Source organism: Gracilinanus agilis, chromosome 2, assembly GCF_016433145.1.
Source record: "Gracilinanus agilis isolate LMUSP501 chromosome 2, AgileGrace, whole genome shotgun sequence".
Classification (NCBI taxonomy): domain Eukaryota; kingdom Metazoa; phylum Chordata; class Mammalia; order Didelphimorphia; family Didelphidae; genus Gracilinanus; species Gracilinanus agilis.
Genome location: NC_058131.1, coordinates 261,369,417 through 261,394,373, shown reverse-complemented (window position 1 = coordinate 261,394,373; position 24,957 = coordinate 261,369,417). Strand labels below are relative to the sequence as shown.

Here is a 24,957-nt window from a genome sequence, read left to right as displayed (position 1 = left end):
TGACACTTCACAATCTTTTCCTTCTAACCCATAGGCACATCTTTTTGTTGAAACTTTTCTGAAATTTGTCACTTTAATGTGGTCATTATGTATTATAGGTTTTCTATAATCTGGAAGATTTTAAATAATTATTTCTTTAGAAGTGTAATTATAGTTTTTTCATGAATATACTACTTAAATATTTTATTGAGTTTTTGCAGTCATTGCTTAAAGAAGTCTTTTACTAAATTCAAGCTAAGAAAAATAGATTTAAGAATGAGAAATTAATGGATCTTAAAAATTACCTAAAAGTCTTAAAATGTTAAATAAAACTTTAATTACAAATAGCAGGTCTCACTTAATCATAAGAAAGATGAGCAGTAGTGACTTTGTCCTTTTTGGTGTGCATATGAGGGCAATTAAGAATAACTTGACTTTACTTTTTTCTCTGTTTTGTGAATCCAGATGCAAAAATATGCTATAGTGCATTTGGTTGAATGGCCAGCTTTTTTTTGGTAGAAGATTATATATAAATTCTAACATAATCACATACAGTGAAAAGGATCATTGGAGGTTATTCAGCATATTCCTTTAAATTTATATTATTTCTTTCTTTATTTGAAAAACTTTCTTAAGTGTATCTTGATTCATGATGTTTTTAAAAGAGATGAAAATTTCTAATAGAACATAAATTTGGTGGGAGGAGAGGATTGAGTAATTCTTTATCACGCCCTTTCAATTTTTGTTTTCTGGATGAATGAGTATATCTTTTATTTTTTGTTATTAAAAACCCCCTCAATAAACCCTTATCTTCCATCTCAGAATCAATATTATGTATTGGGAATCAAGTTACTTGCCCAGGGTCATATAAATAAGAAGAGTTTGAAGCCAAACTTGAACCCAAGGTCTCTTTTTTCTAGTCCTGGCTTTCTAACCATTAAGCCACCTAGCTGCCCCCTTTTATTTTAGTACATCTGGTATTCTCATATGTGGGAGAGATATTGTGAGAAGAGAAACAGTTTTAATGAGAGATATTAATTTTTTCAATATGATCTTTTTAGTAGTAGAAAGATATCTGATAATTTGTACTAGAAATATTTAGGTAGAGAAATAGAATTTTGTTGTGAGAACTTAAAAAATTAGATTTCTTCAACTTTCGACTGAAGATGCAAGCTATATAACCTTTAAAGAAGTTTGCAAGGTTTGCTTTTGCCCTGTGGAGCAGCTTCCATTCTTGGTCAAAACGAGGAGACAGGAGAGCTTGTCTTAAGGGACTTTTTTTTTTTTTTAAGTTTGTCCAGTTAGTTTGGATTTGAGCGATCTGTTTCACTGAATTGGAGATGCCTCATTTCCCTGCCGATTTTATTTTTCAGTTGGGATGTAACACAGTACTGAGCCATCTGTTGTGGATTCACTTGAGAAAGATTATGACTTTTATAGTCTTCTTCTTGCAGTTTCATTACTAATTTTGTTATGGGAAATTAAGTTTAAAAGTTAGACAATTTTGTTATTGTTTCTAATGGAACTTATGATTTAAATGTCAAATCTAATGGATAGGATTTTCCCCCTATATTTTAGCTAAAGAAATGAGAAATGATATATAAGAATTCATTTTTTCCCAAACTCTCCTTTTCATCTAGCCTTTGAGCATCTTCAGTTTTGGATGTCTATACACAACCACATTCAACTATAAAGATAAGCGTCAAACCACATGGCCTGCTCCTAAGAGAAATCATTGGTCTGGAGAGAGCTAGACAGTAGGCCCTAAAACAGATCTAATATACTGTAACTTTCCCTTCTGTTTTCATTTTGTTTAGATTTCATGGGGCTTTGTCTGTGGGAAAACTCAGGAATGAATTTGCTGTAGGGATTATATATATTTTTAGCTTACTGATAAAGTCAAAGCAGGTATGGATGACAAGAAAAGGAAATTGAGTAAATTAGTACAAATTTTGTAGAATCACAAAAGCTTAAAATTGAAAAGGAACTTGGAGTTTTTTAGTCCAATCCTTTTATGATAGAGACAAAAAAAACTGAGATAAGGAAAGACTAAGTGACTTGCTTAAGGTCTTTTCACTAGAGTGTCAGAGTTAGGACTTGAGTCCAAGTGTCTTAATTGCTAATCTGGTATTTTTTCTATTATTGTTTTGCTATTTAGTAGATCAAAAAAGGATGTACTAAGTATAGCAAGTTTTTCACATAATAAACAACAAGGAGGATATGCTCTTGTTTTATTTCTTGGGTTTATATATAAGGAAGTTTTAATGGTTATTTAAATTCTGTAACTGAAAAAACTAGTCAAATAAAAGTAGAGTACAGAAAGATGAAATTTTATATTAAAAACTATTTTAAAGAGTTCAGTGAATTTACTATTTTTAAACTTATTCCCCCTCCTTTTTTCCCTTTTCAGATTTGTTAGATTTTTCTTTGGTAGCCTTCTAATAAAGATATATTCATCATATCCTTGTGAGAAGCTGCTTTTCTTGATTACAGCTTGCTTTTTCCATAGGTATGGTCCTCATTCGAAGTGAGAATGGACAGTTATTAATGCTTCCTCAACAGACCTTGGCACAGATGCAGGCACAGGCCCATGTTCAGACTCAGCCTCAGAATACCATGGCACCACGCCCTGCAACTCCCACAAGTGCCCCTCCTGTTCAGATATCAACTGTTCAGGTGAGTATACAAATTAGTACTTAGACATTTCATTGTATTTTTGATCTCATCTTTGTGAGAATAATCGTCTTGATCTCATGTTTCTAGCACTTCAAATCATGACTCCTTTGTGCCTTTTTATCCTGCATATATAGCCATATCTTTCTCTATAGCTTTCATAAAGGATCCATTCCAATAGATTGAAGCTATTTCAATGCTGATATAGTACTAGCACGGCACTCAGGTTGTCTATTATTTACAAATGAGCTCTATTCTTCCAAGAACCCTTCTTTTAAGTCATTCTAGTATTAGTTTAGGATATTAAGACATTTAGATCGAAACTTGTGACTGTTATATGGTGTTCTTGCATACACGTCAGAATACCATTGTTGGAGATGGACTGCAAGGCTAGATCCCAGAATCAGTTGTGAATTTTCTTTCCTTCTCTTTCCCTTTTTTTTCCTTTTCACCTTTTGACTGATTCTTAAAGCAAGTCATAGTAAGATAAAGAAACCTTAGGATTTAGAGCTAGAAAGGACCTTAATGGTCATGTCAAACATTTCATTTTACAAATGAGGAAACTGAGGTCTCCAGAGTTAGAGTGACTTCTTCATGATTACAGAATTTCAAAGTTAGAAGGACTTAAGGAGGCCATTTAGTCAAATCTATACTTTTCTGGAGGACTTCTCTAGTTTTTTTTAATGTCTTAGATGTAACAGTGTAGGTAAGTAGCAGAGTTGAGATTCAAACCAGTTCTCTAATCAGAGTCCAGTATTTTTTTCTGTTACTCACAAACTAATTACTTCCAAAAGCAGTGCATTCTACTCTTTGTTTATAGGTCACTGTATATACTTATGGCTCCTTTGCTAATTAAGTTGAGGTGGGAGAAGAGGTTATTAGAGAATTTTAAAGTTAAAGTATAAATACTCATTGCCAATAATCTGAACTAAAGACAAAACATCCCTAAAATTAAGATGTAAGTTAGTAACAAAATAAGACTGACAATAATTTGATTTTTATGTAACTTTTCATTGGTAAACTTTGCTTTGGATAGATTCAGTGTAGCTTTCCACATGTAATCAGATGGTAATGACTGACATTATTGATAGAGTGGCAGCAGTCACAGAAATGTATACCCAAGAACTCCCAAGGAGATTTTTGCAGGTTTATTCAAATGTTCTTCCTGGTAAAACAGAGCTGATACAAGTTATTTGTGTACTCTAAGCAAGTTTTAAGAAGTACTTGTGTTAACTGTCCTCCATAGACTTTGAGCCTTCATTGTGACATATCCAACTTACACATACTGAGATATGTACTTTTGTATTACAAAACCTAAAACAGTATTTTAATTGAACATCATTGTACCCTCTTGAATGCCATGTCCTGGGCAGCTGCATGCTTTACCTATTTAATTTCTGACTTAAGATGAGAGTTCTGATAGAACATTTTAATTGTATCATTGATACTTAAATGGAGTTGTCTAGGTAAATCAACAAATGTTTAAAATGTTATAGCACTGTATTATTGCAAATCAGGAACTGGAAATCTGGTCTGGATTGTCTGGAAAAATGCATCTTTTAACTTAAGCTAGAAAATTTGGTTATTAGGTAGTACTGGTATGAGAGTTAAAAAATTTAAAGATTGGTCTAAATATATAAAAATGTGGTTGCCAAAATTATTACTCAAGTCAGAATGACTTTTTTTGGTAGTTTATTTTAATAAAAAGAGAGTGAAAGTAAGGAAAATTAGAGAGAGAGTAGATAATTACTCCTGCCCAGTCCGAACCAGGCAGGGCTTCAGAGGCCCCAGCAAAGGGTAAGAGTTTTAAAAAGCTTCCCCCAGCCAAGCCCCCAACTGAGTTGATAGAGGCTTAAATATCTTCTGCTTTAAATGTTAAAATCTCATAGAATTAACTGAGGATTCCCATTTTAATGGAAATTAACTGAGTAGTTCTATTTAATGTGTGCTTTTAAATAAGTATGCAAGATTTGTGTGGATTGATTATCTATTTGATTAACTTGTAGGGTTTATGTGGAAGAATTAAAAACATGTCTGTTAAACTTTGATAAGTGTAGAAGAATTTCAGAATACTATAGGGATTGATTATATATTAGGGGGTGGGTCAAAGTTTTTTCTAATGAGACACTTAGTCCTGAGGGGAGATTATAATAAGACATTGTCTTCAACTATTATAATCTTTAATTATAGTTATCTGCTTCTGTTCTGAGATTAATTGCTGGTGATTAAAATGGGGACTTCAACAGTATCTGAAAACAACTTTTCCTACTGTTTGAGCCATATAATTTCTGACAGGGAAAAGTGCCATGTCCTATTTAAGGCAGTAGAGTATATATTAACTAACAAACTTATAAAGTATTTGCAATTTTTTAACCTCTTAAGTAATTTAAAATGTTCTTTTCCATGGCATAATAATGGAATCCTACATTCCTTGATAGTATGTGGTAAATAAAATGTAAATATGAAATATTTGGTAGCTGCATTTTAGCTGTTGGATTTATAATTTTATAAATTTATCACACATGCTTTAGCTGCCAGCTTTCTTTCAGGAAAGTATGGAAACTGAGTTGATAGGGGCAGGTAGGTGGCTTAGTGGATTGAAAACCAGGCCTAGACATGAGAAATAGACAATTTCTAGGTATGTGATTCTGATCAAGTCAAATTACCACCATTGCCTAACCCTTACCCCTCTTCAGCCTTAGAACCAAGACACAGTATTGATTCTAAGACAGAAGGTAAGAGTTTAAAAAAACTTCCCCCAATCAATCCCCCAACTGAGCTGATAGAGGCTTAAATATCTCTTTATAATTTTGGGTTAAGAAGCTATTTTAAATGACCATTTTCTTTGTTTTACTTTAACCAATATATAACACAACAAATATTTTGATTATTTTGATGCAGTTCTGTAGTCTCTCTTTTTTTAAACCCTTACTTTCCATCTTATAATCAAGACTATGTATTGGTCCCAAGGCAGAAGAATGGTTGGTAAGGGCTAGGCAGTGGGGGTTAAGTGACTTGCTCAGGGTCACACAGCGGGAAAGTGTCTGAGGCCAGATCTGAACCTAGGACCTCCCATCTCTAGACCTTGCTTTCAATTCTCTGAGCCACCTATCTGCCCCCTGTAGTCTTGACTAACACAGTTATAATGCATAGCAAAACTTTCATGTGGCAGTTTTTCAGACATTTTACATTTCTAAAAATATTCTCTTTATTTCAGGCAAAATAATTTCAGTTGTATATTTGTTAGAGTTTATGAGATGACATAGATCATGTAGACTTCTATGTTTTTAGCAAAACAGGTTTTTGATTGCTTCTAGAATGTTATTGAAATCTTTGAAATAGCTGTGTTAGGTGTGTTTAAATTTATAAGGCCATTATTTTAGATGATAGCTTTATAATAAATCCTTCCCAATGTATTTGGTTCTGAATTTGTTATGATTGATTTTTTTTCATATGTTGGCCACAGTATCCCAACCTATATACACATATTAATACCATTGCTTGTCGATACAAACTTTAGACAATTCTGGTTTCTTTTTCAGGCTCCTGGAACACCAATTATTGCACGGCAAGTGACACCAACTACCATAATTAAGCAAGTGTCTCAGGCCCAGACAACGGTACAGCCAACTACAACATTGCAGCGTTCTCCTGTAGTACAGGTGAATAGTTACTAAAAATGAAAATGTAATACTGAAATAATTTTAAGAACTCTATTATAGTAGTAGATTTTGATAATGGGTGGGGATGTAAAATAATATTATAGTTAATACCAGTGCTTAGATGCTGCTTATGCTTCACAAGTGTATTATAATAATTGAATACAATTTTGTTGTAGGGGCAAACTATTGTCTTCTTTTATTTTTGAAATCCCATATCTTCTATCTTAGGATTAATACTAAGTTTCGGTTCCAAGGCAGAAAAGCAGTAAGGGCTAGGCATTTGGGGTTAAGTGACTTGCCCAGAGTCACCCAGCTAGGAAGTGTGTGAGGTTAGATTCGAACCCAGGACCTCCCATCTCCAGGCCTTGTGCTCTATCCACTGAGCTACCTAGCAGAACAAACTGTTGCTGAATACAACCTTTTTACTGCTAAAGATTAAAAGTGGTCAGTGAAACATTTTGTAAGTTTTGATCAATTCTGTATGAAAGGAGTGATAGGTATACACAAAATAAAAAACTACAGAAGTTAAGTAAATGAATAAAGGATGAGAGTAAAGTAAAAGTTTTTTTTGATTATTCAGAAGATCTGTTCTCAAATCACTGGATGCACAGTTTACTTTTTATTCTTGCCTGCTTATCCTTTCTCCAGAAGGCACCCAAGTGCTAAAATAAGTGATTTCAGCCTGTATAAGGATAATTTTATTCTAATTAATGAAGGAATATATTACAGATAGCCTTCATGTGTTTTAACAATGTGAGAAAGGAATTATAGGTATTGTAATTTATTTGGTATTATTGGTTTCAGTTTAATTGAAAATTAAGATACATTAATTAAAACATATAGTAAAAAATGTTTTTAAAAAGTTTAGAGTAGATATTCTTTAAACATGTACTATTTTTATGGTGAAGGATCTCCATCTAGTTAGGAAGAAGTTGTTTTCCACCCAAATAGTTTTGATGTCAGGCAATATATTTATGGAAATTAACATTTACATTCAGAAAGTAAGTTTTTAAGTTAAAAAAAAAACACCAAAAAAAAACCCAAAAACCCTTATCTTCCATCTTAGAATCAACACTGTGTGTTGGTTCCAAGGCAGAAGAGTGGTAAGGGCTAGGCAGTGGGGGTTAAGTAACTTGTCCAGAGACACCCAGCTAGGAAGTTTCTGAGGCCAGGTTTGAACCTAGGGCCTCCCATCTCTGGGCCTGGCTCTCAATACACTGAGCCACCTGGGTGCCTCCAAGAAAGTAATTTTTTGAATAATATATTAGATAATCAAATTTGATACTTTCCTGATATTTTGAAAAACCTTTTGAAAGACAGTTTGAAATGTGTCACCTAAAATTTTTATATAAAATCTTCGAGTTGGAAGGGAGAGAACATTTACTTCAACCTACACTTTTGAGTAGGTATTCTACAATATTCTTGACTAAAATTCATTCAGTTTTACAACTTTTCTAATGAAAAACCTCCAATGAAGGAGGACTCATTATCTCTTTAGACAATTTATTCTACTTTTTTTGACAGTTCTAGTTATTAGGATCTGTTTCCTCAGATGGAATGGAAATTTGCTTTTCTGTATGTACCAAGTCTTTTTCTAAGTCTTCCCCTTAGGGCCAAGCAAGTGAGTCTAATCCTTTCAGATGATAGCTCATCAAATACTTGAAGACTGCTAGCATATTCCCTCCCTTCCTCCACCAGCTCTTTTCTTTGATCTTTATATGACATGATTTTAATTTTCTTCATCACCCTTCTTGTCTTCTTCTGGAAGTATTCCTGTTTGTCCCTGTCCTTCTTAAAATATGCTCAGAACTTAATAAAATATTTCAGATGTGACCTGACTAGAAAAGTACTTTAACTTATCTTGTTCTCTGTATTCTATTTCAATTAATGTAGTCAGGCAGGGTATTAGCCTTTTCATTTATTTATTTTTATTTAGAGCCCTTACCTTCCATCTTAGAATCAATACTGTGTATTAATTTCAAGGCAGAAGAGCAATAAAGGCAAGGCAGTGGAGGTTAAGTAACTTGCCTAGGGTCACACTGCTAGAAGTGTGTGAGGAGCTCTTTTTATTATCATATGCCATTGACTTATGTTGAAGTCCACTAAAAATCCCACATTTCCCCCCTTAATCATAAATAATTGTTGTTTAGACATACCTCCCCCATATTATGCATATGTAATCGATTTTTTAAAATCCCATTAAGATTTGAATTCAGCAATATTAAACTTCGGCTTAGTAATTTGACCCATCATTAAAGACTCTTGATTTTTTTTGTATATTTTCTTCTAATTAGCAATTTCTCTCAATTGTAGATTTGATACATATACCATCATCCAAATCATATATTAAAAATTGCTGATTGGAATAGAGCAAAAGTCAGATTTCTGGGGCTCTCCATTAGGTACTTCCCTCTAGTTGACATCACTTCTCTTTGGATTGGGTTGTTCAGCCAATTTTTGAATTCACCTATCTGTAGTTCATATCTTTCAGTTGGCTTTATAATGTCGTTTTTAAGAGATTTTTGTCATATGCCTACTGGAATCCAGGCATACTATGTCTATTGTATTCTCATATTCTAGTCTATTAAATATCAAAAAAAAATTTAGTCTGGATTGATTTGTACCTGTTAAAGCTTTACAAATTTCTACTACTTCCCTTTCTAAATGTAAACAAACCATTCCTTTAAAATTTTTTTTCAGGAATCAAAATCAAACTCATTAGTCTATAGATTGAAAAATCACTTTCCCCCATTTAAAAAACTGTGATAGTCTTGTATCACCTCTCCCATTATCATGCATTTTCAGAGATCATATATAACTTAGCTGTCACAGATAGAAGTTCTTTCAGTACCCTTATGTTCAGGATTGGTGACTTAAAATGATGGGGGGCAGGTAGGTGGGATTTTACAATCTTCTCAGCTTATCTTGGATTTCATTTCCCTGTTAGCTTTTTTACTTAGTCTTAAATCATTCTACTTTGTAGAGAAAAAAGAAGCAATACTATTAGTTGTTTAATTTCTTTATAGTTTATTATTTTTATCCCTTGTACCTTAAAATAGTAACACTGTTTCTTCTTTGGTCTTCCTCTTGTCTTCTAAGAAGACATTTTTATCCTCTAAGAAGAATCCCTCTTTTTGTTAACCAATAGCATTTATTGGTTTAAAAAATATATATTTTGATAAAATCTTTCTAAGAAGGTTGATGGGATATTATAAACAATATCACCTCATAAAACAATGAGAAATAGGGGAAGGAAAAACAAGTTTACATAAAACTTGGTGAGAGATTCAACTAAACAAAATCATCCCAAGGGCATTTAAAAGTGAAACTGAAAGGACAACAAAGACAAAAAATGGAAAAGATCTGTGAAGATTTCTATAACAAACTGTTTTCTCCATCAATGACAGTGGAGCCACCACATTTGGACTCTAACATCACAGTCCCTGATGTGCTATAGGAAGAAATGGAAATGGCACTAAAGAAAACAAAGATGGGAAGAGCATCTGGATTGGACCAAGTATACACAAAGGAGGTCTGTGTTGGAGGTGATTCAATTTTGAGTGCATTGAGGGATTAATTCTCAAGGTATCTGAAAAAGGGAAGGATACTAAATGCCTGGAAAAACTCACAGACCTTATTTTACCCCAAAAAGGCAACTGAGAGAATATCAGCAACCACTGACCCATATGACTACTTTCTCATCTCTACAAAATTTTTATGAGATTTTATATATTGAGGCATCCTTGATGAAGGTATGAGAAGGGAATAGACAGACATTTTTACAAATGATAATCTCCAATAGACTACGTCCTTGCAGTTATATAATTGACTGAAAGGTATAGAGAATGCAATATACCACTGTGCTCATTGGTTGACTATAAAGCACTTGTTTTGGTTGAGCAAAACACCACCTTCAAGGGTTTCCTTCAATAAGGTATCTCCTTGCTATTTGTCAAAATCATATAAATTTTTTTTGAAAGATAAAACAACAGAACTTTTGATTGATCTTCTTTTTATTAATAGTGATGCATAGTGATGCATGTGAGGTGACTCTTAAAACCAATTGATGTATGTTCATCAGAGGTATTTGCCACCATCATGGAGATAGTCCTGCTCAGTGTACAGTTGGAAGAGGGATTCTCTATAAATGGGGAGGTCCTCCAGATGTTCCTGTTTGAGGATGACATTGTGCTGACTACATCAAGACCTGGAACATTGCCTCCTAAATAAGATCTAAAATCACTGTAAAGAGGTCGGCATAATTATCCACATAGGAGAAACCAAGTGGACAAAGAATTTTGCTTGTTGTCCACACTATGATATGCATTTCAATGGACAACCCATAGAACTGGTTCATCAATACATATATCTTGGACGTGCACAATGGATGGACAGTAAGCTATTCTCAGAATTAAACAGAAAAAGGAAAGCAGGCTGGATTGCCTTTAGGATATATATAGCACTTTTAATGACCCCAAGTTTCCTCCTGAAACAAAGGGTTATCTTTTTAACAGCAGTATTCTTTTGGTGATGCTGTATTCTAGAAGCCAAGGAATACTATAGTATTTGAAGAATTAAAGTTGAGGGCACCCAAAGGGTAAAGGAGGGTTGCATTGTTGGTATGAATTACTTAGGAGGAGAGGTATAAAGATGTCAGCAGAGAGATGTATAACTGAAAAAGAAGGTGGGCTGGTCATATAGTGAGTACAAGGGATGAGTAAAGTACAGTGTTCATATGATGCTAAAGAACTTGAGGAAGGCCCTAACATATTGGGTGGACCACTCTGTCCCGTCCCTGTGGAGGAAAACCATGGACAAAAGTACCATTGGATGAGAAGGCACGGATGGGTTCTGATCCGCACCACTGGAGGGAGAAATCACATCGATGAGCTGAACGATCTGTCAGAGGAAAAACAAAATCATCACAAACCTCAGCTTTGATTTAGCATTTCTCACATTCTTATCTGCTACTCTTGTATTCGTTACCAGTTATCTACCCTTGCTTCCCATCTTCTATATATTAAAAAAAAAAAAAAAGTCTGTTGGTTGATGAATTCTCTGTACAGCCACATTATCATCTTCATGTAGCTTCTTTTATTCTTTAGCAGAATTTTTTGTGATCACAGTAGGACTTTAGGCCATCAGGTACTGTCTTTTATCAGATATCTTTTACCAGCTTCCCCCTTCTTATTAATGAACATCATGTGGCATTGTCGTTTACTTCTAAGATTCCTATAGTTTCTCATACTAAAAGTTCATCCCTATTTGTCAGAACTAGGTCCAAAGTTGCAATTACCTTCACTGCTTCTTCTGCCTTTTGAAGAATGAAATTTATTGTGAAGGCAAGTCAAAATTTTCTTAGCTGTTGTATTTGTATGAGAGAGCTCAAGAAAATGCTTATTTAGTTAAGGTCTGTCTGTATACAGTAGTTGAATTTTAATTTTCTACTCGAGGTTCTACTTAAAGCCAGTGATTGAAGATTAAATGAGACTAGTGGGGATAGTATAATAAAATGTGGCAGTTGTATAGATAAACTAGATTATTAACTTGCTTATTAAATGCAGTTCTTGATTTTGAAGCACCAGACTCCAAGAACCTATACTTACAAAAGACTGTCCCTATATCACAATTATTTGGGTTAGTTAGCATTCTCTTTTTAAAGTTCAAATACCATGGTCAGTTATGCCTCATTGTGAATTAATTTAGTCAGTATTCTTTCCTTTTAATATCTGAGGCCATTTATAAAAAGGGAATTCAAGAAGAAAAAAGTCCATAATTTGGAGTACAGAACACTTAGGTGATATTTATTGGTGGGGAGAAGAGGTACAGAACGTAAGCTGGGATGATAACAAAGACAGACTTTGTCAGTTAACACATTTTTTCCTGGAATTGGCTCTATACTTGGGAAATAGGTAGAAAACTTTTATTTCTATACTATATGGCTTCCTGCTTCTAGGATTCCTGGTTTTTTGTTTTGTTTTTTGTTTTTTGTTTTAGTATTATAGTCTACCTACATTTGTGAGCTGGCATAGGAATCTACCTCCCATTTATAGTATTGCTTCTATTGGCAAAAATGTGTTGTGGGTTCAAAAAATTTTAATGACTTTTTTGTATGTCTGGAGAAAGAAAAAGAAATATTTGAAGGCTGAGTTTGCAAACCAAAAAAAGTGTATATTTTAAAACTTCAGTAAATATTAAGATGTGTTTGTGAAAATAGAGCATAAATCTGAGAAATTTGTTTGAGAGCCTGTAGTTTGAACTGTAGAAGTTGTTAGTATACCAGATTTGCCTGATAGATTTGTTAGCAAAGTAACAATTCTCTTACTATAGTATTTTATTCCTGTCTGAACTTGTCTAAAACATCTTTTCTGTTTCTCATATCTTTTTGAAAATCCTCCTCTTCATGACTCTTGATGAAATTATCTTTTCAAGTTTTTTTTTTTTTTAAAAGAATTGGAGTTAGGAAAGATGGATATTGTAGCAAATGGACCTAGTACCTCTGGGATTTAATCACCTTTTTAAGTGGCATATTTCATTGATGTATTGTCCTTAATTTTAGCATGAATTTTCTTAGAGGAGGCATTTTAATAGTTCCCAAGTACTTTTCCTGTCAATTAGCAAGTTAGAAAAATTTAAGATTAGAAGAACTGTTTTAGTGGAAAGAGCATCAACTTGGAATCAAAAGACTGTTCAAATCTAGATGGCACTTACTCTGTGTGACATTAAGCAAATCATATTTATTTATTTACAAATACATATTTACTTATTTACACATTAATCCTCAGTTTTCTCTTCAGTAAAATGGATGGATAAAGAAATGGATTACATTTCACTGGTTCCTTTTAATTCTTAAGGTCTTTGAATTAAAAATGGATGAATTCAGTGAGGAAAAGGGATAAGGGGACAGTGGTTTCTGATTTCCACCTTTCCTGAATAGCAGGAGACCCAGTTTAGTGATAAGATAAATATCATTAACCTTCCTAGTCATGACAGATTTTGACATAGACTTCTTAAAACCAAATTCTTTTTAATTCCTAATTTTGAAAAGATCAAATTCTATCAATATTTACACAAGTACCGAGAGTTTTTGTATCAGTATAGTACCATATGAAACTTTAGAGATACAAATGTTTAATATTTTACTGTCTTATTCAAATTAGAACTTGTAAAGTTTTCAGATTTTAACTCACTTTTCATTTTAAACCTGAGTAGTTTTGTGCCATCCAGTGGTCAGGTTTCAATATTGCAATGCCAGATGATTGGTTGTATCTCTGTGTTGTAGTACCAGTTTTGATATTTCTAGTAGCTGTAGGAAATTAAATTGACAAGCAGTATCTGTAAACCGACTTTGGCTTGATGATGTTAAATGAATTACCAACTATTTCATATTTGTTGTAGCCTCAGATTGTTCTGGGTGGTACTGCACAGACAGCTGCATTAGGAACAGCCTCCGCTGTACAACCTGGAACTCCTCAGAGGACTGTACAAGGAGCCACAGCAACTTCTGCTGCTGCCACAGTAAGACCATACTTTCACACTCCTTATTCTAAAGCAGGGGTTCTTTTTTTTTTTTTGGTATCATGGATTCCTTTTTGACTGTTTGATGAAGCCTTTGGATCTCTTCTCCAAACAGTGTTTTTAATGCATAAAATAAAGTACATAAGAATCCCAAGGAAACAATTTTAGTGAAAATAAATATTAATCTTTTTTTCTGCCTAGGTTCATGGACCTCCTGATAGCATTTAAGTATTTAGCAGTCCATGACCCCAAGTTAAGTTAAGACCACCTGCCCTAAAAAGATGTCCAAATACAAAACGATATGCTAAGCAAGCACAGTAAGGGTCCATTTTGTGTAATTAAAAAAATTATTCAGTTAATAGTGATAGTTTACATTTATATGTTCTGAGGTCTGCAAAGTGCTTTCTGTTCATCTTCATGGTAGCCATGCAAAGCAGGGAGCAAACCTTTACTAAATTACTAGCCTGATTTTTCATTGTGACATCGAATTGACCATGGGCTCATGAAAAGTATGCCAGTAGAACATATGAAAGGCTCTGTTCAGACTCAGTAATGGACTTTGTGTCTGTTGTCCAACCACTAGCCTGTTTGAATTGGAGAGACTCTTCACTCTATTGTTGGTATAGCAGCTCATTAAACAGTTTTCCAAAGGATGGAAGGGTTGTCATTAGTATCTGTTCCAGGAATACCCATTCCACTGAAATCACAGATTTCTTAAGTATTTTTAGAAGGGGAGCAAATCAAAACTTATAGTTTTTCTTGTGATAAAAATTTCTGTTTAGTTTCATTCTCTTAATATATGTGCACAATGGAACATCAGTGTATACTATATTTTTATTCCAAGGCAAAGTTAATTTTTGAATATGCCCCCTAAGCCCCAGTTTTGGAGGGTGATAAGCTTTTAAAGATTTATGCAGAAATTCTAGAGGCATGATTTTATTTTTATTTTTATGAAAATAACCTTAGAAATATAAAGTAAAAGAAATGTATATATTTCAGTGGGACTAGAAACCATTAGTGAAAAATTGCATCTTTAATACTTCTAGGGTTACTTACTTATTTTTACATTTTACACAGGAAACAATGGAAAATGTGAAGAAATGCAAGAATTTTCTATCAACATTAATAAAACTGGCTTCATCTGGTAAACAGTCTACAGAGACAGCAGCAAATGTCAAAGAATTAGTTCAGAACTTGCTGGTAAGAACATTTTTTTTTTATGTGTTTTTTTTTTAATTTTATTTTAAACCCTTAACTTCTGTGTATTGACTTATAGGTGGAAGAGTGGTAAGGGTAGGCAATGGGGGTCAAGTGACTCGCCCAGGGTCACACAGCTGGGTAGTGTCTGAGGCCAGATTTTTTGAACCTAGGACCTCCCGTCTCTAGGCCTGGCTCTCAATCCACTGAGCTACCCAGCTGCCTCCTGGTAAGAACATTTTTGAGCAAAAGTATTTTGGTATATACTTTTATGCAAAAAAAAAAAAAAGCTGCTCTCTATATATAATTAAATAGGGCTGTTGTGAAAAGAAAATACATCTCAAAATCTAGTTGTTTTTTTTTTTTGGTCAAAATTATAATGTATTTTTGATTGATTAATTTAGAGGGAGAAATTTAGAACTTATAAGAACAGCTTCTGGCAGAAATCTAAGTCCAATTATACCTTCAGCTTTGACCATTTATAAACTAATCTGCTTTCAGTCTGACCATTTTCCTAATCCCCTTCTATCAGAACTCACATTGTCTCTTTGGGACCTTGAGCTCTGAAGGTTGCGCCTTCTCCTTATCCTCTTCAGAACCAGGCCTCTGTGTCATTTCCTGACCATTGTCAAACCTTGCCACCTGTACTTTGGCTATGGTTCCTCTTCTGCCTCCTATTAGAACTACAACGCTCTCTCTGGGACCTTGGGTTCTGATTAAGTGAGCTGTATTTTTCCTGGAACCAGGCTACCATGCCAGCTGATGCTGCCATCATCAGATAAGCTTGGACCCCTGGCCATTCTCTGTATCCAGCACCCTTGAAACCATAAAACTATACTTGGGCAAGGGGGACTGGTGCCATTTTGGACCAAAGGATCATGTCTGATTCTGTTGGGAGGTTTAGAGATCAAGTAAAATAAAAATAAAGTGCAGTTACTAGAGTTGAAGACATTTTAATGTATTAACAAGGTGTTAGCCCTCCTACTACCCTTTCAAGGAGTGTGAAAAAATTCCTTAATTGAATTAGGATGGTAATCTGATTTGACTAGGTAAAAAAATGGCCATGGCCTTAACAGAAAGTTAGACAATCAGTTTTAGACTTGAGTTCATTCAGCAGATAGCAAAGAAAAATTCTATGGAGACGTAGACAGGAAAAAACTTCTAGAAGCAAGACAATTAACAGTAGAAAGAGAGATGACTATGGATTGAAGCTGTACTTTTGAAAGTTTAGCTGCAATGAGATGAACTCATTTACCTGTTTTGGGGAAACTGTCAGAACTAGATTATACTTTGAAGACTAATTCTGAGAGTAGTGAAGTAGGAAATTCTTAAAAACAAGGGAACTGTTTTGCAGATAATGGGGAAGGGCTGAATACAGAGACAATTCCTACCCAACCCAGCCCTCTGGTTTGTCTGTGTCATGGGCTGGCCCTAGAGAAATATTGGGTAGCCTTTGAGGACTGTGACAGACTGATCCATCTGTAAACTCTGGAATAGGACTACTAGTCAATGTGAAGTAGCCCTACAGGGAACATGTGATCATAGTTTTAGAGCTGAAAAAGACTTTTTTTTCCTTTGTCTACTTATTCTTTTTTAAAAATCCCTAATTAATTAATTAGTTAATTAATTGATTAGGGACATTTTCCCATGGTTATAGGATTCATGTTCTATCCCTCCCCTCCTCCCACCCCCTTCCATAGCCAATGCACAATTCCATTGGGTTTTACATATGTCATTGATCAAGACCCATTTCCATATTATTGATATTTGTGCTATGGTGCTCATTTTGAGTCAATATCCCTAATTATATCCCCATCCTTCCATGTAATCAGACAGTTGTTTTTCTTCTGTGTTTCTACTTTCACAGTTCTTCCTCTGAATGTGGATAGCATTCCTTCTCATAAGTTCCTCAGAATTGTCCTGGATCATTGCATTGTTGCTGATAGAGAAGTCCAATACATTCGATTTTACCACAGTGTATCTGTCTCTGTGTACAATGTTCTTCTGGTTCTGCTCCTTTCACTCTGCATCAATTCCTGGAGGTCATTCCAGTTCACATGGAATTCCTCCAGTTCATTATTCCTTTGAGCACAATAGTATTCCATCACCAACAGATACCACAATTTGTTCAGCCATTCCCCAATCGAAGGGCATTCCCTCATTTTCCATTTTTTTGCCACCACAAAGAGTGCGGCTATAAATATTTTTGTACAAGCCTTTTTCCTTATCATCTCTATGGGGTATAAACCCTGCAGTGGTATGGCTAGATCAAAGGGCAGGCAGTCTTTTAATGCTCTTTGGGCATAGTTCCAAATTGCCATCCAGAATGGTTGGATCAATTCACAATTCCACCAGCAATGCATTAATGTCCCAATTTTGCCATATCCCCTCCAACATTTATTACTTTCCTTTGCTATCATTTTAGCCAATCTTTTAGGTGTGAGGTGGTACCTCAGAGTTTTTTTGATTTGCATTTCTCTAATTATTAGAGATTTAGAGCACTTTTTCATGTGCTTATTGATAGTTTTTGATTTCTTTATCTGAAAATTGCCTATTCATGTCCCTTGTCCATTTATCAATTGGGGAATGGTTTGATTTTTTTTTGTACAATTGATTTAGCTCCTTATAAATTTGAGTAATTAGATCTTTGTAAGAGGTTTTAGTTATAAAGATTTTTTTCCCAATTTGTTGCTTCCCTTCTAATTTTGGTTGCATTGGTTTTGTTTGTAAAAAACCTTTTTAATTTAATGTAATCAAAATTATTTATTATAGATTTTGTAATTTTTTCTAACTCTTGCTTGGTCTTAAAATCTTTCTTTTCCCAAAGATCTGACAAATATGCTATTCTGTGTTCACCTAATTTGCTTAGAGTTTCTTTCTTTATATTCAAATCATTCATTCATTCTGAGTTTATCTTGGTTGTAGGGTGTGAGATTATCTAAATCTAATCTCTCCTATATTGTTTTCCAATTTTCCTGGCAGGTTTTTTCAAATAGTGGATTTTTGTCCCAAAAGCTGGGCCCTTTGGATTTACCATAGACTGTCTTGCTGAAGTCACTTACCCCAAGTCTATTCTACTGATCCTTCTGTCTCTTAGCCAGTACCATATTGTTTTGATGACCACTGTTTTATAGTACAGTTTAAGATGTGGTATTGCTAGGCCACCTTCCTTCATATTTTTTTTCATTATTTCCCTTGATATTCTTGATCTGAAAAAGACTTTTTAGTTGGACTATTTGTTGAACTATAGTTGGACTATGTAGTCCAATCCCAAATCCCGTTTTTTGCAGATGAGAGAACAGGGGCAATGGGAAGTTAAATGATATGCTTAAGAGTACTTGAGGAGTTAGTTGTAGAGAAAGAATTTGACCCAGAACTCATTCCACTGTACCATGTTGTCTATACATCGTAGTACTAAGCAGCAACCAAATTAACTTCAGAGAAAATCTAGAGAAAGTTTTTGACATATTTACCCATATATGTGTGAAATCTCTTAAGTTGGGTAGAAAACGCAAATCAAATAAGATACAGCAATGCTATGATAAGTTACACCTAGATAATATCTTAGTAGCCAGATATTACCATTTGAACCAAGTAGTATTGAGGACAAGAAAGGCAATAATAATTTCTAATAAATTTGAAAATCTATGGAAATCAGAAATACCATTATATTACTACAAATAGGAGGAAATTTGACATAACAATAGCTAATTTTAAATTGCTAGAAGAAGGTAATGCCACTGAATAAATATATTTATGCATTAAATTTTCCATTCTACTCAGGTGGTAAATTTCAATATGAATATTATTTTTTAGGATGGGAAAATTGAAGCGGAAGATTTTACCAGCAGGTTATATCGGGAACTTAATTCTTCACCTCAACCTTACCTCGTGCCTTTCCTGAAGGTAATTTATACTTCCTTAATCCTCTGATTCTTTTTCAGTATTTATTAGAAATATGAGAAGCAGCAGGATTTTTTTTTAAAGGAACGAAAAGAGTACAGTAGTTATTAAAGTTGTGTGTGTATGCTTACATTGAGTTACCTGCCCAGATTTTGAAAGTATTCTTTAAATCCTGTTTTGTAACAAAATTTAGACATGCTTTTTAAGAAAAGCCTCTCTGAAAATTATTAAATGCCATGAAGGAGTATATATTTTGGCTACCTTCAAGAAAATAAGGAAATAAGAGTTTCTGGATTTGCTAAGTAAATATAACTGTCTGTTTCTTCGTGGACAATTTTGGCATGAATTCAGGGACTGACTAGAAGAAGGAAAGAGAACTTTTCTTATTCTAAAAGGCAGTCCTTTATTCATGTTGGGGATTATGAACAGTTACAAAAGACTTTAATGGCAATATGTTTCCAGAGAGAAATTAGGGAAATATAAGTAGTGCCCAGTTTTATATTTGGGATATTTTTATTAATAGCAACAAATCAGAATATTTGCATAAATTTAATGTTCTCTGTGGATTTTGGGAGGCTTGTAAAAATCTTGGTGAATGTGGGAGACATGGTTATTTAGTGAGTAAAACTTTAGCTAGGAAAAATGGTTTTCACATAGAATAATTGATGACCAAACTTTCTCCTTTGACTTTTTCCTTAGTATTTTGGGAAACAAATATCTTTATATAATGTAAGACTTGATCCTATGATTTTTACACAATTATATTCCTGTTTGAGGTCACCAGGAGTTTGGGGGGGGGGGGAGGACTGAAACTGTGAGGTTGATATTTTATATCCAGAGTGGGAGAAGTTGCTCCCAACTGCCTTTAAAAATTATTTAAAAAAAAAACCTGATGATTTGTCAAGGTAAATTTGAAAATCTTACAAAAATCTTTATTTTTTTAAAGTACTATTAATATGAGATACATCATCCCATTTTCTTGCCAATTTCAGAGGAGTTTACCTGCCTTGAGACAGTTAACCCCAGATTCGGCAGCTTTCATCCAGCAAAGTCAGCAGCAACAGCCCACAACACAGGCAACAACTGCCCTAACAGCAGTGGTACTGAGCAGCTCTGTTCAGCGCACAGCAGGGAAAACTGCTGCCACCGTCACAAGCACTCTTCAGCCTCCAGTAATCAGTCTGACACAGCCAACACCAGTCAGCGTTAGCAAACAAGGACAACCTACACCTCTGGTATGAAAAACGAAGAACATTTTCTATTAATTCACAGTTGGTAGAGTATAATGTTGCCTTTCACTCTTTTAAATTAAGCATTTAGCTCAGCAGAAACCTTTTTAAGAACATTCAGAGAAAAGTCCCGCTAGGAAGAAAATCATCTATTATTTTAAATAGTTAAAATGTACGTAAGAGATTAAAGCCCTATAATTTTCCTTTTTATATTCCAATAAAAAGAAGTAAGCAAATTGCCCTTTAACCATTGACATATCCATATCATTAGTACATATTATTGGCTTAAATGACTATCAGATACTTTAATAAATCTTCAGTTTACTATCTTTTAAGTATATTGTTAGTTAAATTTTCTAAGTTTTCTATCCTTTAAGAAATTACATTTTGTACTTGGAGGGGGAAAATTGCAACTAGCAATGGTTGTATTAGTTAATTCATTAACTTCATTGCATATAAGAAAATTTTGAAGTGCATATATCTATATAGGTATTTGTATTATATAGTACACACTCATATGTGTATACATGAATGTATATATATATACATATACACAAATTTGTATACACATGTATTTACTGATATCTACCGTGTGTGTGTGTGTGTGTGTGTGTGTGTGTGTGTGTGTAAATGATGCCTGGTTGGTACCATTTTTTGCCTTTCCATTTCATTAACTATATTAGTAATATAGCATAGCATCTTAGGTGTACCGTATGTCCCCCTTAACAATTCTGTAATGTAGGGACATTTTACAAATGTGGAAACTGAGACACATAATGCATAAGAGAGTTGGTTAAGGTCTTCTAACTAGTAAATATCAGAGTAGGGTTTTAAATCTAGCTCTCCTGACTCTGAGTTCAGTATTCTCTCCATTATACTGCTTCACACATAAACACTGAAATTTATAAAGATTTTAAAGGTTGCTGAAGTTTGCAGTTGTTCTCTTTCTACTACACTCTCTACCCCTCATTCCTCCTTGAATCTCTTAGAGCTATTCTTTCTGTTACATCATGTTATCTCTTCATAACTTTTAAAAAATCAATCAGTGCATGGCATTAGATTGTTAGGACCTTGTTAAACAGAAAATATATGATGCAATTCAGACTAAATTGAAGTAGATAATAAGATTTTAGTAAGCCAGTTTCTTAAACTAAGCTATTTTTGCATGATATTTTGGCTCAGGACCACTAAATAATACAATGACAAATAAGAAAAATTTTAGAAAGTAAACAATAAATTTTTCCTGACTTTTTGTTCCTGGGGTGTGCACAGAAATGAATGGGATACAGTCCTTCCCCTCAGATAGCTTATAATTTATAAGAACACAAAAAGCCATAGTAAAAGACAGAATATGGCAAACTGCATGTGAGAAGTACCAGCATAGGACCATGGAAGTTCAGAGCAAGGAATGGCTACATGTTAACTTTTTGTGAACAGGGATTATTTCTTTGCATCTGTGTCCGAATTGGCCAGCACGGTGCTGGCACATAGTTGGCACTTGTTTATTGATTGATATTTGAGAGTTTCTTAGAAAAGACATTTGAATTGCATCTTTAAGGAGGAGTTGGATTTTAGCAGGCAAAGGTGTGGAAGAGGATGATCAAGGCAAAGAGAAAAAGAAAATGAAAAGGAATGGAGTTTGGAAAGTTTATGTCACAGTTGCAGAGCATCCAATGTCAAGTTTTTCTTGAGGTTAGGATCCTCATGAGTGATACTGTGAGAAGCAGTGTGGTATATTGAAAGGAGCAAGCAGTAGAATCTAAGTCAGTAGCCTTGGATTCAGTTCCTAGCTCTTATACTTATTAACTGTGAGACTCTGGACAAACCCCCTAACCTTGCTATGTAAATTTCTTTATTGGTAAAGTGGGAATGATACTTCACAAACTCACAGGGCCCTTTTGAGCATTTAGAAAATGCTATGTTAATATAAATATATAAAGTGCTATTATTAGCAGTTTTATAGGGATATATTTGGACCAGATTTTACAAGGCCTTGAATGCCAGACTGAATAGTTTGGAGATCTGTAATAAAATAGTGGGCTGACTTGTTTGTAATTAATTTTACTATGATCAAGATAGACAGATTAATTTGTATTAATTAGCTCCATTTTGATACAAAAGACAAAACCTAAACAAGAATGCAAAGTATATTTTCCTAAAACAAGTAAGCAAAGTAGGAAGGGAAAAAAAGACAACTGTTGTATGCAACATCATGATAATTTGGCCCTTGTCAAAGTAAAAGAAGGCGCTATATATATATATATATATACATATATATTTTTAAGTGATAAATTTTTTTTTAATTTTAAAAATATTTTTCTATATTTCCATATTTCATTTTCTTTCCCTCTCCTCTACCTTCTCCCCTCNTATATATATATATGCATATATATTTTTAAGTGATAAATTTTTTTTTAATTTTAAAAATATTTTTCTATATTTCCATATTTCATTTTCTTTCCCTCTCCTCTACCTTCTCCCCTCCCAGATCCAATAAATGCTTCCACTTGGTTATACAAATGTACTTATACCTATTTTCATATTATTCATTTTTGCAATAGAGTGATCTTTTAAAGCCAAAATCCCAATTCATATATCCACATAAACAAATGATAAGTCATTTGCTTTTCTTCTGTGTTTCTACTCCTATAGTTCTTTTGGTGTGGATGGCATTCTTTTTTGCTAAGTCCCTTGGGATTGTCTTACAGTAGCAAAGGAAGGCTATATTCTTCCACAGTTATACCAACATTGTTCATTCTATTTGCCCTGAGTTTTGTTGCTGTCTAATGCTGTTTTCAATTACATAACTGTAGTCAGTGTGTATGTATTTCTTTGGCTCTGCTTCACTCAACATTGCTTCATACAAATCTTACATTTCTATGAATTTTCAATATTTATTATTCCTTATGGTAAATAATAGTCTTTAACACTTTCCCACTAGTTTGTATGGCATCTCCCAGTCATTAGGCACATATTTTCTAGGTTTATTCTATTACAAAGTAGAGTTGCTATGAATATTTTTGAACAGCCAGATCTTAAATAGGTTTGAACAGCTTCATAATTTTTTCCTTATACTTCCAAATTGCTTTCCAAATGGTTAGACTAATTCATAGCTCTACCAGCTAATGAATTAACCTAACTGTTTTCCCATGCCCCATCAATGTTGAATTTTTCTTTCTTTCTTTATCTTTGCTACTGTGATGGTGGTAAGAAAATTTATTGAAGTTGTTTTAATTTGCATTTGAATGAGTTTGCATTTCTCTGAAAAGTAACAATTTTGAATATTTTTTTCAAATGGTATTGATAGGTTTTTTTTTAAAACTGGTTTTTCATGTTTTAGACCCTTTATTTATGGGTACTGGCTCTTAATCTTAGTATTTGTGTCAGTTCCTTTAAAGATTTTGTCACAGGAGCTTAATGCATTTTTTTCTCTTAGAAAAGGGGTCTTTAAAAACAACAACCTTTGAGAATAGAAGTGTAAATTATTAATAGATTTGCTCATTATACTTTGCTGTACCTGAATTTTTCTTATATGATACTTTATATAATACTTTATTATAAAAAAATTCAGATATACACAAATGTATTTATGTGTTTATGTATAGATGTATGCATATATTATATACATGTACATATGTTATCTTTCTAGGAAATAAAAAATCAAGTGTTTTGGTAATACAAAGAAATAAAACATTATGAAAAGCATAGTACTGGCATTATGGGAATATATTCAGTGTTCTTTGGCCTTTTCCCACTAGGTAATCCAACAACCACAGAAACCAGGGGCATTGATAAGACCTCCACAGGTAACATTGACACAGACACCTATGGTAGCATTGCGACAGCCACACAATCGTATCATGCTCACTACTCCTCAGCAAATTCAACTAAATCAGCTTCAGACAGGTAAGGCTACTTAATTCTGATTAGTCGTTAAAAATATTATAGTTGTCAGTGTCTATTATAAGCTAAGAAAGGTATATTTCAGAATCTGCAGCCAGTATGACTCTTTAAGTTACTCTTGTTCAATTTCTAAACATTTCTAAATTCTTTATTCATTATTTGTATAGTTATGATAGAAATCAGGAAGATGTTGGGCTGTTCCTTTGACAATAATTATGAAATAAGCATTCTTTGTAACTTATCTCTTAAACAACGTAATATTAGCTTCTAGTATTTCAACTGGTTTATGATATAAATGTGACCACTTGCTCCACTAGTTCAGATTCTATCCCTTCCAAAGCTTTTCATATCATATGGTTTTCATCCATATCTGTATAAAGCTTCAGGAGAGGATCTAATTAACATGCTGGAGGCCTTCTCCCAAGTCAAAAATTTAATTTTTTAGTGATAATAATGAAACATAGTTTATCTTAAATCATACTTCACTTTTGTTCTATGACCAGCCTGACTCGGTTTATGGTCATATGTGTTTTTGATAACATTACTCATATATAAATCCTCATTGATAATATTCAGTAGCATGTATCTTTTTATTGCTCTTTGATTATCAGCAGTTTTGATTCTTTTGAGATGGTGGTGGTCCGTTATTCATGACCATATAGCATTATTGGGGTACTGTTGCTATTTAAAGAAGTAAACGGCAATTTCTCCCTTTTTTCTTCATTTTTACATTTTCTCTTCCATTTTATATTTAGCTCACTGTACCTATACTGTGCCCATCCAGAAAATACATGCTAATGGACTGAATGAGTTTTCATTTCATACCTGAGCAACATGTATTTATCTGTTTTTTTTTTTTTACAGTATAACTGGTTAGACTAATCTCTTTTGAA

At 33.7% G+C, this 24,957-nt stretch overlaps 1 protein-coding gene across 1 annotated transcript in view; it reads left to right on the top strand.

Annotated features, from left to right (window-relative positions):
* Window positions 1–24,957, top strand: part of TAF4 (TATA-box binding protein associated factor 4) — a 140,334-nt gene that overhangs the window by 96,579 nt on the left and 18,798 nt on the right. Inside the window, exons 3-9 of the mRNA XM_044663873.1 lie at window positions 2,489–2,655; window positions 6,195–6,314; window positions 13,713–13,832; window positions 14,910–15,032; window positions 18,846–18,935; window positions 19,925–20,167; window positions 23,920–24,067. Of these exons, the coding sequence (XP_044519808.1) occupies window positions 2,489–2,655; window positions 6,195–6,314; window positions 13,713–13,832; window positions 14,910–15,032; window positions 18,846–18,935; window positions 19,925–20,167; window positions 23,920–24,067 (1,011 nt within the window). The remainder of the gene's footprint in view (window positions 1–2,488; window positions 2,656–6,194; window positions 6,315–13,712; window positions 13,833–14,909; window positions 15,033–18,845; window positions 18,936–19,924; window positions 20,168–23,919; window positions 24,068–24,957) is intronic.